The sequence below is a fragment of the Notolabrus celidotus genome, chromosome 17 (genome assembly GCF_009762535.1).
Source record: "Notolabrus celidotus isolate fNotCel1 chromosome 17, fNotCel1.pri, whole genome shotgun sequence".
Classification (NCBI taxonomy): Eukaryota; Metazoa; Chordata; class Actinopteri; order Labriformes; family Labridae; genus Notolabrus; species Notolabrus celidotus.
In genome coordinates, this window is record NC_048288.1 from 30,307,637 (window position 1) to 30,323,016 (window position 15,380).

At 41.9% G+C, this 15,380-nt stretch overlaps 1 protein-coding gene across 1 annotated transcript in view; it reads right to left on the bottom strand.

Annotated features, from left to right (window-relative positions):
- The window catches only part of avl9 (AVL9 homolog (S. cerevisiase)), a 35,673-nt gene that overhangs the window by 1,704 nt on the left and 18,589 nt on the right, over positions 1–15,380 (bottom strand). The window contains exons 8-15 of the mRNA XM_034706172.1: positions 15,326–15,364; positions 15,157–15,226; positions 13,058–13,533; positions 12,852–12,986; positions 12,548–12,767; positions 11,161–11,278; positions 10,991–11,044; positions 309–397 (exon numbers count right to left, since the gene is read on the bottom strand). Of these exons, the coding sequence (XP_034562063.1) occupies positions 309–397; positions 10,991–11,044; positions 11,161–11,278; positions 12,548–12,767; positions 12,852–12,986; positions 13,058–13,533; positions 15,157–15,226; positions 15,326–15,364 (1,201 nt within the window). The remainder of the gene's footprint in view (positions 1–308; positions 398–10,990; positions 11,045–11,160; positions 11,279–12,547; positions 12,768–12,851; positions 12,987–13,057; positions 13,534–15,156; positions 15,227–15,325; positions 15,365–15,380) is intronic.

Here is a 15,380-nt window from a genome sequence, read left to right on the forward strand (position 1 = left end):
CTTTGGGCTGCATGTTTTTAAGTATTAAAGGTGCTTTATAAATAAAGTTGAGTTGAGTTGAGATGTGCAGATATCCTCTATTATTAATCCTGTAAATAGAGTACATTTCAAAATCAAAATCAATCCCTAAAAAAAGTTTAAAAATCATTGTTGAGTTGTTGACATGATAGGAGATCTCTGGGGTTGATCTTGGTCAAGTGTAGTCAAGATTTCAAAGATGACACTTTGCGGGATCAGGCTCTATCCTGAGTTAAAACATCATCAGTGTTCTTGAGAGAGTCTCAGTGTTTTGGTTGCATTTGTCTCACCTACTACTTTCCCCGTCTGCACCACGCTGCGACTGGTGGTCATCATGGCGTTCCCGAGCTTCTTCCCTCTCTCACTGTTCTGCACTGAGCTGCAGAGGAAGGGAAACAAAAACAACAACAACAAAAAGGTTAACAAACTGTGTTCACATGCGTTCCCCTCACCTCCCCGTCTCTGGTGTGTGACATTGCAGAAATTCCTCCTTCGTTCCTGGAAACAAACTACACAAAAGTAGCAGCGCTGAATGTTACGCTGACCTGTGAGAGGATTATGTAAGAGCGGGGCGGCGGGCTGAGCAGCAGACGCAGGTGGAGGATCTGATGATCTGAGGCGACCTGAGAGCGGAAACAAGCGGGGCTACGTTTCACAACAAATGCTGGGGCTAAATGTGTCCCTGTGTGGCTTTATCTGAACAGCGGTCTGGTGCGAGTCCAACCCGCAACCTTTCACATGGATCCCCACTGACCTGACATTCAGGAGGAATCTCTCTCCTGCCTCGCGTGGGGGAACAGCAGCAGGAGTCAAAAGATGATGTCTGCAGCTGACAGTGTGTGCTTTCACACATTCTAATGAGCCAATGATTCCCCCTGAAATAAACCCTGTCTCTGAGTTTTACTACCCTGCAGCTGCATGATGGAGGTGGTTACCTCTGATAACCACGGAGGTAACCAGAGCGCTCAAAACCTTTAAACTAGGCCTCAGGTGTGTGCAGACTTCACTTCCTGTTTACAAGTTTCAATTTGTCTGTTTTTTTGAAGTGGGGTCGTATGAGTTACATTACACTATTGCTTCTGTTAGCCACAATGAGTGCTGGTGAGCTCTTCCCTTTTAATGAGAAAACTCCCAGAGGACCGGCAGGTAAGCTACAGTGGTGGTTCTAGGCCAATTTTACTAGGGGGGCCAGGCTGGGGCCAAGGGTGTCAGAGGGACACATTCAACCCTGAGAAAAGAGACTGATAAGGGTGAGGACCGGCTGAGAACAAACTGGTAAAACCTCAGTGCATCCCTTTATACTAGACATATATACTACTGTGTGCTGTATCAACATGCAGACTGACAGCAGCTGATTGGCTGTTTACATTCAACATGAGTCCCTTATTGCTCTAAGGGACTGGAACCATGTGCCACACGCATGTGTTCCACCTGTAACATGGGTTTAGCTTTTTTTATTGTATAATATTATTTTGGTGTGTTTGTAGTGGGCCACAGCGGGGTCCAGGTTCAGTTTTACAGGGGCACTGGCCCCTGTTGGCCCCTCCCCAGAACCGCCACTGCTGCTGTCAGGAGAGGGACTTAGTGCCAACAATACTTCAGGACCTTTCTGAATCAGAGGAGACCAGCGGCTCACATACGGCTCCAGTCTGCATCACTCGTCATTCAGAGTTCCCTGCCTTACAGGAGGTCTGCTTGTTTGAACAGCCGGGATAAAGACAGGTACGTCCCATCTTTTAAATGTGCAGAAAAGTGAGTTTAATTCACTCTAAAGACCGATACTGCTACATGATCCTGCTACGTGCTTGTTGCTCCAAACAGCTGATCGGTGTGTATCCGTGCTCATGCAGAGGAAGAACACCGGTCTGTAAGGTGCGTCTGAAAATAGTGCCAAAACAAAACAAAGGGGGTCTCTGACGGCAAACTGAAGAGCTCCAATTGTTTTCTACTGGTGCATGCATTTGCACCGTGATGAGTGCCTGGACCATATTTTCTTAACTTTGGCGAAGTTATGCGAAATAGGCGACCCCGTCTGCAGAGAATTGTAGCCTAGCTTACCTGCCAGTCCTCTGGGAGTTTTCTCATTAAAGGGGAAGAGCTCACCGGCACTCATTGTGGCTAACAGGAGCAATAGTGTACTGCAACTCATACGACCCCACTTCAAAAAAACTGGAATATCCCTTTAATCTCTAAATGATCATATTGAAACTTCCTCATAAGAAGCTTCCCCTCGTCTCGTGGTAACAGAGAGAAGAGTTTCCCCTCAGCCTCTGGAGCCTGGTGGACACACAGACTCTCCATCTCTCCGTCTGACCCAGATAAACAGCTCCTTACGCCGCACACAGCGTGCAAACAACACCAACAATAAAGAGAGAGATCCTCTAACAGAGAGCATCCGCCTGCAGCCGTGCAGCCCGTCACATGACTCCTGTGTTCTGAGAACTTCTCTGCCACCGGCCGCTCTTTGTCCGACTCTGATGACAACATGAAAAGAGGTCGGGCCGTGTTCGCCCCCCAGTGCTTCTTCCATAATACACATGCAACACAGCACATTACCAAGGAAGTCATGCGTGGGGACGAGTTTTGATTTGTTTGTTTTTTTCAGGGGAGTATAAATAGACGGGAGGAGAGTGATGAGCAGGATGGATTCAGCTTTCACTTTCTCATCCAGCAGCAGCAGCAGCAGCAGCAGCAGCAGCAGCTTCAGAGCAGGCAGCGTCTGTCCCACTAACCTCAGATTCCCCTCTGTCAGCCAGACTCACGTCTCAGAGAACAGCTCCGTGCTTACAGGATAACAGGAGGAGTTCTCTTTTGTGTCTGCCTGTTCAGAGGAGGTAAAACAACGCTCCGGGGTGAGAAAGTTCCCCTCAGACAGACGGACGTAAATAAGGAGAAACAAACATGAAGAGAGGACAAACTCAGAGCCTCTGTGAGGAGCTTTGAACTCTGTGTGAAACAGGCTTCGGTTAGGACTCCATGAAGCAAAGTGAAACATCCTCAGCATGACCGATCTCTTCTACATACTGTCATTATCTATGCTTAAGAAGTGTCAGAGGATAGGATATGAAGCATGCTGAAGAAACATCCTTTACTACAGCTAATCTCCACAGATTAACTCAGGAGAAAAAAACGATCTACGAATGTACACGACATCATCAGCTGAACTATAAGAGGCAGTGTTCAGAAGCTTTCATTAAACAGATCCAACTGAGAGAAATCCATCTTATTCTTTTCATTCCATGTCACTATGTTCTATTCCATTTAGTATCATTATATTCTTCTACATGGCAATTCTACTTCCATTCCATGTTTTATCACAACATTCCGCTTCATTTCATTCCAGCATGTTTGATTTTTCATTCTATTCCATTTCCCCCTGTGCTTCTGTACTTCTATTCCATTTCACTCTTCACTACTCAATTCCACTTTACCTCCTCCTATTCCACTCCATTCTATTGCATTCCACTGTATTCCAATCCATTCTTCTCAATTACATCCCATTCCATGTATTTTATTCCATTCTATTTATTTTATTCTATACTATTCTTTCCATCCCATTCCATTATTTACTTTCTATTCCATTCCATCCCATTCTATTCTTTCTGTTCTTTTCATTCTTTCTATTCCATTCTATTCAAGTCCATTCTTTCTATTCCATACTTTTCTTTCTATTCCATTCTATTCCATTCTTTTAATTCTATTCCATTCTATTCCATTCTATTCCATTCTATTCCATTCTTTTAATTCTATTCTTTCTATTCCATTCTATTTTTTCTTTTCCATTCTTTTAATTCCATTCCATTCTATTCCATTCTTTTAATTCTATTCCATTCCATTCCATTCTATTCTAGTCTATTCCATTCTATTCTATTCTATTCTCTCTATTCCATTCTATTCTTTCTTTTCCATTCTTTTAATTCCATTCCATTCTATTCTATTATATTCTTTCTATTCCATTCTTTTCTTTCTATTTCATCCCACTAGATTTACTGTTTTCATTTCATTCCATTCTTATTAATTCCATTTTGTTCTTCTCGTCTATTCAATCCCAAATCATTCCATTCAGTTCTATTCTTTTCTATTTTATGTTAATTTAACCTTTATTTTACCAGGAACAGTCCCATTGAGATACAAAGTCTCTTTTACAATGGAGTCCTGTTCATTCTATCTTTTCAGATCACTTTATTCCATTAAAATCCATTTCATTCTATCCCTTTCTATTTTACAATTCCAGCTTTAATGGTCATGAGGACAATAATATTTGTCCTCAATTATTTGTTTGTCTTGAAGGATTGGCTGAGTATTCATTCAATCAAAACATTTTTTAAAGACACAGCGTCATAAAAGCAGAAACTTCAGGTCTTCTTTCAAACAAGTGTTGAAAGTTAAACCACATTTTTATCTGTAATTTTAAGTATGTGTCTAAAAATCCAATATTTTGACTCCCACATCAGAACATTTTTGAATGTGGTATTCATTTAATAACTGTTTGTAGTTTTTGGTCCATGTCTGGAGGATTTGGACTCTCTGCAGTCTCCAATCCTCTAACAGTAAACACTCGTCTCTGATGGTCAAGGTTAGAGTGAAGACTGAGCTGTTTATCTGCCGCCGTGCACACACACGTCTCCACTTAGCTAACACGTGTAGGAAAAACTCTCTCACACAGTCTACACACACACATACACACACACACACACACACACACACACACAGAGTTCAGGCGACCGGCTGAATCCCCTCCTGTTTTAGAGCCTGTGACACAAAGCTGAGGCAGGAAATGAGATGAGTTTATTCCCGAGAAGCTCAGATGGACCAGAGCCAAACTTCCTGCCTGCACCCCGACCCCAAAGCCCCCCTCTCCACACACACACACTCTCCTCTCTCACACACACACACACACACACACACACACACACACTCTCTCACTCCACCACCATGCCGGTTATATCCAGACTTTTATAGTGCAGAGAGGGGAGCAGAGAGCCAGCCGGGCACCCTGCTGCTCCATGAACTTGGTGAACTGTATCAGTCCCATGAAGCAGAAATATCCAGTCTCAATCATCTGAGATCTGAAGAGTCAAAACAGGATTAAGAACTCTGTGTGTCAGCTAGTTTGTACTTCAGGTATTAGATGTTTGTGTGCTCTTTCTCTGCAGTGTTAGCAATAAATTACAGGATGATAAAAACTATGACTAGAAGTGTTATAAAGAAACTATCTTTATGTTTTCTTTAATGAATGTTTGAGATGGAAAATCTGAAGAAGTTGCAAAACTATCCTAAAATAAAATCTACAGATGTCTTTGTGTGTTAGAAATTAAAATACAAAAAAGAACAAAGTATTTAATATATATGTAATATATTTAATATTAATTTTTTATACAGCCTTATGCTTCATTATGGTTTAACCCGGCCATTCATGTTGGTAAAGTGTCAGTTTACTGGAAGCAGTGGCACTCAAGAGGCATACGTGTCATAGGAGATCTACACAAAAATGGACAATTTATGTCCTATGAGGAATTAATTAGTCAATTTAAACTTGAAGGGAAACAACAATTTTGGAAATATTTACAAATCAGAGACTGTGTAAAATCTATAATGGGTAACTCCTCAGAGAATTATATTATGGACTATATGAATATGCCAATGGAGTGCTGCACAGCTTCTCAGTTTTATAAACTAACAAATTTTTCAGTAAGTGGGGAGTTCACTAATGTGAAGTTGTTGTGGCAGAGGGACCTGGGAATAAATATTCCACAGGAGAAATGGATGGAAATTTTGGCAGGTTGTGTGAAGTATGTAAGGGAGGCGCGAGGGAAATTCACACAGTATAAGATTATACACAGATATTACCATACCCCTGTGAGATTACATAGAATGAAACTGATGAATGACAATGAGTGTTGGAAATGTAAAACAGGATTGGGAACTTTTTTGCACTGTATGTGGGAATGTATATTAGTGGCTCCATTCTGGGTAAAAATTGTGAACTTCCTGAGTGAATGGTCTGGTTCTGTGGTCCCCCTGACTCCTGTCATGTGCCTACTAGGGGACAGATCCCAAATACCAACAATATCGAAAAGAACATTTTCTGTTATCATGGTAGGCCTGGTTACAGCTTCAAGAGTTATTCTAAGACATTGGAAAACAGCTGTTTCTCCAAATCTGAGGGAATGGATGGAAGCAATGGTAGAGACAGCGTCCTACGAGTCTATGCTCTGCAGACTGAAGGGCAACATGGAGGACAGGACAAGCCCCTGGGAACTTTTTTGGAAATATTCAAAAACTGATAGGAACACTGGAACCAGAGACTAAATACAACACACCCTCACTTAAAGGACTGGATTTCTTATATTTGGATTTATTGTTATAAGTGATATATTTGTTTTGATTGTCTACGATTTTTATGTGACATGTCGGAGTATGTCTATGCCAAAACAAGATTTATTCTTTTAAAGCACCCTGTACTTGTTTATGTGTTTATATGTTTCTTAAAAATTCAATAAAAATTTAAATGAAAAATATATATATATATATTAATTTTTTTATTTTATTTTACAGCTAACGATTATTTGAGGAAGAAAAACTAAATATGAAATTGTAGAGGTTGAGCTTGTCGGTGTGGAGTGAGGGTTTTTTTGTTTGCTGTTTTGGGTTACTGTTAATTTAACTGTCCACTGTGATTTATTGTTTTATTGTTTGTTTGTTTTGGTGTTCATGTGTTTAATGTTAAATGTGAATAAAAAATTATACAAAAAAAAAAGTAACATCACACAAATTGAAGAAAACTTGCAGATTTTTTAGAGACAAAATCCACGTGACATCATGTCTTACACTGTTTACGTCATCCATCAGATTTAAAGGTTTAATTTTTATTTTAAAATGTTAATTAAAACCTGTATTTGTAAATCACTTTATAGTCAAACTACGAAGAGCTTCTCAGAAAACTTTTAAAAAGATTAAATCAAATAAATTAAAAAATAAAAACAAGGAATGAAAATGTAAAGAGAAATACAAGTTAGTAAATAATAATATTAAATAAATATTTTAGAAAAATTTATATTTTCTATTTCTATCTGAGGGGAGCTGACAGAGATATTAAGACTTTTAAACTTAAATTAAAAACATATTTATTCAGTCTGGCTTTTATGTAAGGTTTAACAATTTTATTATTTACTTTTTACTGTTATATTGATTTAAATGTTGCTTTATTATTTTACTAATTTTAACTGTTTATCTTATTTTATTTTCATTTATTTATTTGTATTTATCTGCTCAGTTTTATTGACATTTTAAGCCTTAATTTTATCCTCAACTCTTATCCTTACCCTTTTTAAATTGATTCATTTCACTATTTATATTCTAAATATTAATTTGATGCTTTAACTTATTTTAATTACACATATTTTATTGTTGTCTGTGTGCATTAGTCTCTTTTTTAACATGTCACCATTATTTTATTTCTGCTTCTTTCTTGTTTTCAGTGGCTGTAAAGCTCCTTGGGTTGCATTTGATTTGTATGAAAGGTGCTATATAAATAAAGCTTGATTGATTCATGATATTTCAATTTTTTTTATTATTTTATGCATATATCTAATTTTAAAAATCCAGCATTACTCCATGCTGTCCGGTCTCAGGCCTCTCTCTTTATGGGGGACGTTTTGTTGCATTTCAGCTCCTCTAGTGAGATACTTTCATCACATTTCAACAAGTTATTATTTCTCCAGGAGAGATTAAATGCTGTATTTCAATAGTGATTAAAATGCAGGTTAATATTGATATTTTTTTAATTCTAAATTGAGTTTTTTAAAGTTTAAATTGCTTGAATTAATCTCTAAAGTGCAGAATATGTCAACATTTATTTATTAGATTGTATGTACCTCCATCTTTGAGTCAAACTTAGCTTCTTGTGTCTCTTTCACGTGAAGATGGAGTTAACTACACCCAGTTTTAGGTTCCTCCACAGTTTGTTTCTGTGTGTGTTTGTTTACAGACGATTTACGACAAAGTTCACGGCGGTCATGTCACCAAACACCTGCAGGTAAAGCGAGAGCTCCGAGGACCACGGCCAAGAGAGCGTCCTTGTTCTCACCGTAAAGCTAAGTTAGGGACGGGGACACACTCTGCTGTACGTGTGTGTGAATGTGTGAATGTGTGAATGTGTGTGTGTGTGTGAGTGCTGGGGGGCATTCATCAGATGTGAAACAGTACACGCGGCGCTCCAGCTGTGGACGGGGTCGCCTTTCATCCACACTTCCTGGAATGAAACCCGAGCAGAGCCCGAAGAAGTCTCCAGCTCTGTTTTTGAGAATGAAACTCTCTCATAATGAATGACTCTGGATGATATGAGACCCTCGCTGCACCCACAAACCTTCACCACCCACCACCCGCCGCCCCCACCCACCCCCCACCTCTAACCGGAGTCCAGAGAGCTGCCGTGTCCCCCCACGCACACAGCAGGGGGTCAAACGCGGCCGGCTGCTCCATGTTGCACACACTGTTCATGAAGTATTCACAGCTTAAAGCGCGCAGAGAGCGACAACCTTTGAAAGTGTAATCATCATCAAGTGTCTCAGAGAGGGATCCACGACACAGCAGCAGATTTTAATGATTGCTTTTATCAAACTTTAAAAACTAGACCATGCATTTGTTACCTCCAGGTTAGATTACTGTAACTCCCTTTTATCAGGCTGCCCTAATAAGTCCTCCCCAAAAAATCTACTCTTGAATTTAAAATCCTTCTTCTGACATACAAAGTTCTTAATGATCAGACACCTTTGTATCTTAAAGAGCTCATAGTGCCCTATTACCCCTCTAGAACACTACGCCCCCAACATGCAGGCCTGCTCATCGTACCTAAAGTCTCTAAAAGTAGTATGGGAGGTCGAGCCTTCAGTTATCAGGCCCCTCTCCTTTGGAATCATCTACCAGTCAGGGTCCAGGAGGCAGACACCCTCTCTACTTTTAAGAGTAGACTTCAAACTTTCCTTTTTGATAAAGCTTATAGTTAGAGCTGGATCAGGCTTGGACCAGGTCTTAGTTATGCTGCTATAGGCTTAGACTGACACACTGGGATCCTGTCTTTCCCTCTCTCTCCTCTCTCTGCCTGTCTCTTACTTTAACTCTTCCTGTCCCATTAAAGTTACTAACCATAGACCTTTCTGGAGTCCCTGAGCTCCCTTGTCTCGTAGGTTCCTCTGGATCTCTGCTGTAGATTCCTTTTTTGGGTCCTTTCTATTTTTCTTTCGTTCTTTCTTTCTTTCATTCATTCCTTTTTCAATTCTTTCATTCCTTCTTTCCTTTGTTCCTTCTCTCTTTCTCTCTTTCTTTCTTTCTTTCTTTGTTCTTTCCATGTTTCTTCATCCTTTTATGTCTCCTTTTCTTATCCTGTTCTTTCCTTCTGTCATACCTTTTCTTCTCCTCTTTTTTTTTCTTCTGGTCTCCCTCTCTTCTCTCTTTTCTTAGACCTTTCTGGAGTCCCTGAGCTCCCTTGTCTCGTAGGTTCCTCTAGATCTCTGCTGCTGTGGACGTTCCAGACTCCAGCAGCTACAACTACTACTATCCACCTCCCCACTATCATCTCTCTGGGATCCTGTCTTTCCCTCTCTCTCCTCTCTCTGCCTGTCTCTTACTTTAACTCTTCCTGTCCCATTAAAGTTACTAACCATAGACCTTTCTGGAGTCCCTGAGCTCCCTTGTCTCGTAGGTTCCTCTGGATCTCTGCCGTAGATTCCTTTTGTGGGTCTGTTATTCATCCTTCCTTCCTTCCTTCCTTCCTTCCTTCCTTCCTTCCTTCCTTCCTTCCTTCCTTCCTTCCTTCCTTCTTTCCTTCCTTCCTTCCTTCCTTCCTTCCTTCCTTCCTTCCTTCCTTCCTTCCTTCCTTCCTTCCTTCCTTCCTTCCTATCTATCTATCTTTCTTTCTTTCTTTCTTTCTTTCTTTCCTTCTTTCTTTGTTTCTTCATTCCTTTCTACAACTACTACTATCCGTCTCCCCACTATCATCTCTCTCTCTCTCTTCATCTCCCTCTATCCCTCTCTCCAACACGGTCTCAGCAGATGTGTGTCTAACATGAGTCTGGTCCTGCTGGAGGTTTCTGCCTGTTAAAGGAAGTTTGTCCTTGCCACTGTAACTTGCTAAATGCTGCAAAGTGCTCTGCTCATGGTGGATTAAGATGAGATCAGACTGAGTCCTGTCTGTGAGATGGGACTGGATCTGATCCGGTCTTGATGTTGGGTCTTTGTGAATAATAGAACGCAGAGTACGGTCTTGACCTGCTCTGTTTTTCAGTCTTCAGACTTCAGTTATTTAATGATTTCTGTCTTATTATCTGCAAACTTCCAAGACATAAAAAGTTACCTTCAATCACATATATTTTTGGGGGGGATTTTTACTATAAGTGCATCAATAAAAAACATTCAGTTTTTGGTGGATCAGGCTCATCTCCAGTTCTTTAATTGGAAAAGGGCGCTTCATTTAAGACAGTATGAAGCCTTTTAATGTCAAGGGAAGAAAGCAACTTATTTTGCCTCTTGAACCGCTAAAGTTTGGTCTCAAAATTGAGCTTAGGACTGAAAACTTGAGGCAGACAGAATAAAATATAAACCCATGTGCAGAAACAATCACGTGAGGCAGCTGGAAGTGAGGCTGCAGCTCCCTCAGGTGAAAGTACAGCCAAACACAGAGCAGAAGTTTGATAAGAAAAGGACGCGACAGATGATTGAAGCACACACTCTGCAGCTGTCAGGGTCACCTCCTCACCACAAGAGGGCAGCAGCGTCACGCATGTATCGGCTGACAGAGCAGGTCACAGCTTTGCTCCTGTTTTACATTTTATTCCTCATTTTCATGTCTTTGAGTCGCAGTTATATCTTCTCCTGATGGGTATCTAACAGCACAGTGAGGATTATGTAAAGCAGCAGAGAGAGAGAGAGAGAGAGAGGGAGAGAGGGAGAGAGAGAGAGGGAGAATACTCACTGTGAGAGTCGTAGCTTCACATCAGCGACACTGTACTGACCCTGGAACGGATGTCTGCAACGAGAGCAGAGGTGGAGATTACCCGACAAGTTATGAGCATCGTTTTATCTCAAGCTCAGTTTCATGGATTTGAATATATCTTGTGTAAAGCGTCTCTTCTCTCCACCTACCCCGGTGTGATGGCGCTCATGGCCGGGTGTTTGTTGCTGAACCACACTCTGAAGTTGTGTGTGATCTTCCACGCCGACACAAAAGGCGCTCCGTAATCCGCCAGCAGTCTCTCGTTATCTGGAACGAAAAGAAGCTTCTGGTTATTTCTTCTGTTTGAACCTTCAGTTATCAGACCCCTCTCCTTTGGAATCATCTACCAGTCAGAGTCCGGGAGGCAGACACCCTCTCTACTTTTAAGAGTATGCTTCAAACTTTCCTTTTTGATAAAGCTTATAGTTAGAGCTGGATCAGGCTTGGACCAGGTCTTAGTGATGCTGCTATAGGCTTAGACTGACACACTGGGATCCTGTCTTTCCCTCTCTCTCCTCTCTCTGCCTGTCTCTCACTTTAACTCTTCCTGTCCCATTAAAGTTACTAACCATAGACCTTTCTGGAGTCCCTGAGCTCCCTTGTCTCGTAGGTTCCTCTGGATCATTCATCCTTCTATTCTTCTTTATTCATTTAATTCCTCCTTTCTTTCTTCCTCTCTTTCATTCCTTCTTTCTTTCTTTCTCTTTCTTTCCTTCATTCTTTATTTTTTCTCCTCTCTTTCATTCCTCCTTTCTTTCTTCCTCTCTTTCCTTCCTTCTTTCTTTTTTCTCCTTTCTTTCATTCCTACCTTCCTTCTTTCTTTCATCCCTCCCTCCATTCTTTCATCCCTTCCTCTTTTCTTTCTTTATTTTATCCCTTCTTTCTTTTTATTCTTCCTTTCTTCCTTTTTTTCTTTTCTGTTCTTTTCTTTCATTCTTTTTTCCTTTTATTCTTTCTTTCTTTCTCTCTTTGTTCTTTCCATGTTTCTTCATCCTTTCTGTCTCCTTTTCTTGTCCCGTACTTTCCTTCTGTCATACCGTTCATTCTCCTCTTTTTCTTTCTCCTCCTCTCCCTCTCTTCTCTCTTTTCTTAGACCTTTCTGGAGTCCTTGAGCTCCCTTGTCTCGTAGGTTCCTCTGGATCTCTGCTGCTGTGGACCTGACAGACTCCAGCTGCTACAACTACTACTATCCATCTCCCCACTATCATCTCTCTCTCTCTCTTCATCTCCCTCTATCCCTCTCTCCAACACGGTCTCAGCAGATGTGTGTCTAACATGAGTCTGGTCCTGTTGGAGGTTTCTGCCTGTTAAAGGAAGTTTGTCCTTGCCACTGTAACTTGCTAAATGCTGCAAAGTGCTCTGCTCATGGTGGATTAAGATGAGATCAGACTGAGTCCTGTCTGGAAGAGGGGACTGGATCTGATCCGGTCTTGATGTTGGGTCTTTGTTGATAATAGAACATAGAGTACGGTCTAGACCTGCTCTGTTTAGAATAGAGATATGATAGGGGGGTGGAAAGGTGTCAGGATTACCTACCTTGCTGTATAGCAGAGGACAGTAAGGAGTGGATGTAGAGGGTGAACTGAGCTCTGATCCACTCGTCTCCGCCCTCCCAGCCCGTCCCGTCCAGGAAGACGTCATCTCTGTTCTCCGTCACGTGTTTGACAAGGTAGTCCGCAAAACGCAGGTCTGCCGTCGTCAGACTCAGGATCTTTCTGAGCTCCGGGTCCTGGATCTGAATACCTCCTTCTTCAACCTTTAAGAGAAACACAAGCAGATAAAGTCTTTGAGGTGATTTCAAGCACACAGATGTCTGCATGATTATTGTTTCATCACTTACATCAACTATAGCGTCGCTGAGGTGCCTCTGCTGCCGGAAGAGGATGTTCGTCGCCCCGGCTACGAAGCCGCGCACCGTGACGTCGGACAGGAGGTGGTGCTGCTGCAGGGCCATGTAGGGCAGACACAGGTAACCCTGGAAACAAGAGGGCAAAGGTCACCTGTGTGTCAGTTACAATCCGGTCTAATCTGTGGCACTGTGTTTACCTTAGTGAAGATGGGGAGAGGCAGACCGTACTGGTCCTCCTCCAGACCAGACACCAGACCCTGGACGACCCCTCCCTGCCCACTGGCTGACTGTGGCTGCACAGTGATGGGCGTCCCCGGCTTTGAGTCGAAGGCGTCTTTGAGCTCCGACCCCGCCTCCTTCCCTTCCTCCGCCTCTTTGGGAGCCCCCTCCTCTAACACGCTCGGGTCCAGGGTCTCCCAGTCGCTCTCAGAGGACTCCGGGGAGGTGCGAGACGGAGGTTTCAGGAGGTGGTTGTCGCCCTCGGTGCTGTTCCCAGAGGACAGGGACTCTACGGCGGGCTGGCCTGACCCCTCCCCCTCCAGCGTGATGTCAGTGACGGACACAGAGACGAACTCTTCGGCTCCGGAGACGCTCTCCACCAAACTCAGGTCCTCTGAGACGCTGCTCTTCGGCCTGTAGTGAGACGAGTCCACCAGGCCGTGCTCGATCATACCTGGAAAACCACATGAAACCTCTTTATTACATATTTCAGAGATTCTATGAGTCCTACCTTTCCCCCAGGACCACGAAAAAGACCTTTAAAAGGTGCATTTCAACCAAGAGTTCCGAGGTCTTTTAGCCCCCTGAACTAAAAGGTTCCTGTGCCCCCATTGTTGTCTGCGTTTCGACCGCGGGCTGAAGTCCCGGGTAGATTGTGTAAATCAGGCCAGTGACGTATGGAGGAAATAAAAAGTAAATGCGCTACACCACCAGACCAGTAGAGGGCAGTAACACAAAGAGGAATGCCATTCATCACAGATGACTCCATAGAAGCAGACGGACAGGCAGGTATCATTATGAGCAACACAACAGTTAGCTTGTTAGCATGAAGAGACTCAGCTGGCGCTGTTTTAGATGGTGCTATATTTCATCACAGATGGATTCACTGAATCAACACGTGAGAGGAGATAAGCGCGAGTAGCAAAGACGTTTCAACACGGCTTTAAAATCCTTTTGAACTCAAAAAGCTGTGGCAGAGATCGGCCGGTGTTTTGGTTTAAACGGCGACCCTGTTAACTGGAGACTCAAAAGATTGACAAAAAAAAATTGACAGATAAATTTGACAAAAAAAGTTGAAAAAAAAAAGACAAAATAGTGAAAAAAGAAAATTTGACCAAAAAAAATGAAATAAAAAGGTGACAAAGAAAATTGAAAAAAAATAAATTTTGAAAAAAAAATATTTTGAAAAAAATATTTTGAAAAAAAAATATTTTTTTCAAAATGAGTTTGAAAAAAAAATGTTTTGAAAAAAAATGTGGGAAAAAAAAATTGGGAAAAAAAAAATTCGCAAAAAAAAAATTCTCAGCTCAGACTCAGCTGGCGCTGTTTTAGATGGTGCTATATTTCATCACAGATGGATTCACTGAATCAACACGTGAGAGGAGATAAGCGCGAGTAGCAAAGACGTTTCAACACGGCTTTAAAATCCTTTTGAACTCAAAAAGCCGTGGCAGAGATCGGCCGGTGTTTTGGTGTAAACAGCGACCCTGTTAACTGGAGACTCTCAGCCGGATGCATCCCTCATAAACGTCTTTAGACGATCATTAAATATCTGATGAGGATATTTTGAAATCTTAATAAAAACTAAACTAGTTTGCATTCCCAGGAACTCCCTCTGTGTTTCAACAGCTGTGTAAACTCCACAAACACTGACACGTTCAACTGAAGGTCTCCAGTTTACAGGGTCACTTTTAAAACCGGAACACCGGGAGAGACGCATTCACGGTGGGGCTGAGAGAAGACTACTGTTACAAGCTGCTAAATCAAGAGAATCACAGCTTCTTCTTTTGAAAAGTACACACACATACAAAAAAGATAGAACAAATAAAAACTAATGAAAGAAAGAGAAATCAAGTGAATCACAGATGTGTGTGATATTATTGTGGACGGAGGGAGGAATAAAAACACTGAGGTTAATCTACCAATCAGACACGTTCAGCATTGCAGGCCCCGCCCCCTGAAAGTCCTGGGACCTTTGAAAAGTACTACCCCCCTAGGAGGGGCTTTTTAGGGGGGAGATTATCTACCCCTGAACTAAAGTTAGACTGAAAGAGATTCTTCTTTTGAAGTTACTGACCTGGAAACAGCGATAAAACCGTCATCAGAGCTCCTACTAGTCTGTTGACCGGGGACACATAAAACAGGACCTGCAGACGTGAAAACAAAAGATTAAAAACAGACATCAGAGGCGTTTTTCTGTAAATGATCAGGTCTTAGAGAGGAGGAAGATGTGTCACTTATCATACCTTCTTCTCCAGCAGGATGAGCTTGAAGAGGATGAGGACCTAGGGATAAAAGGAA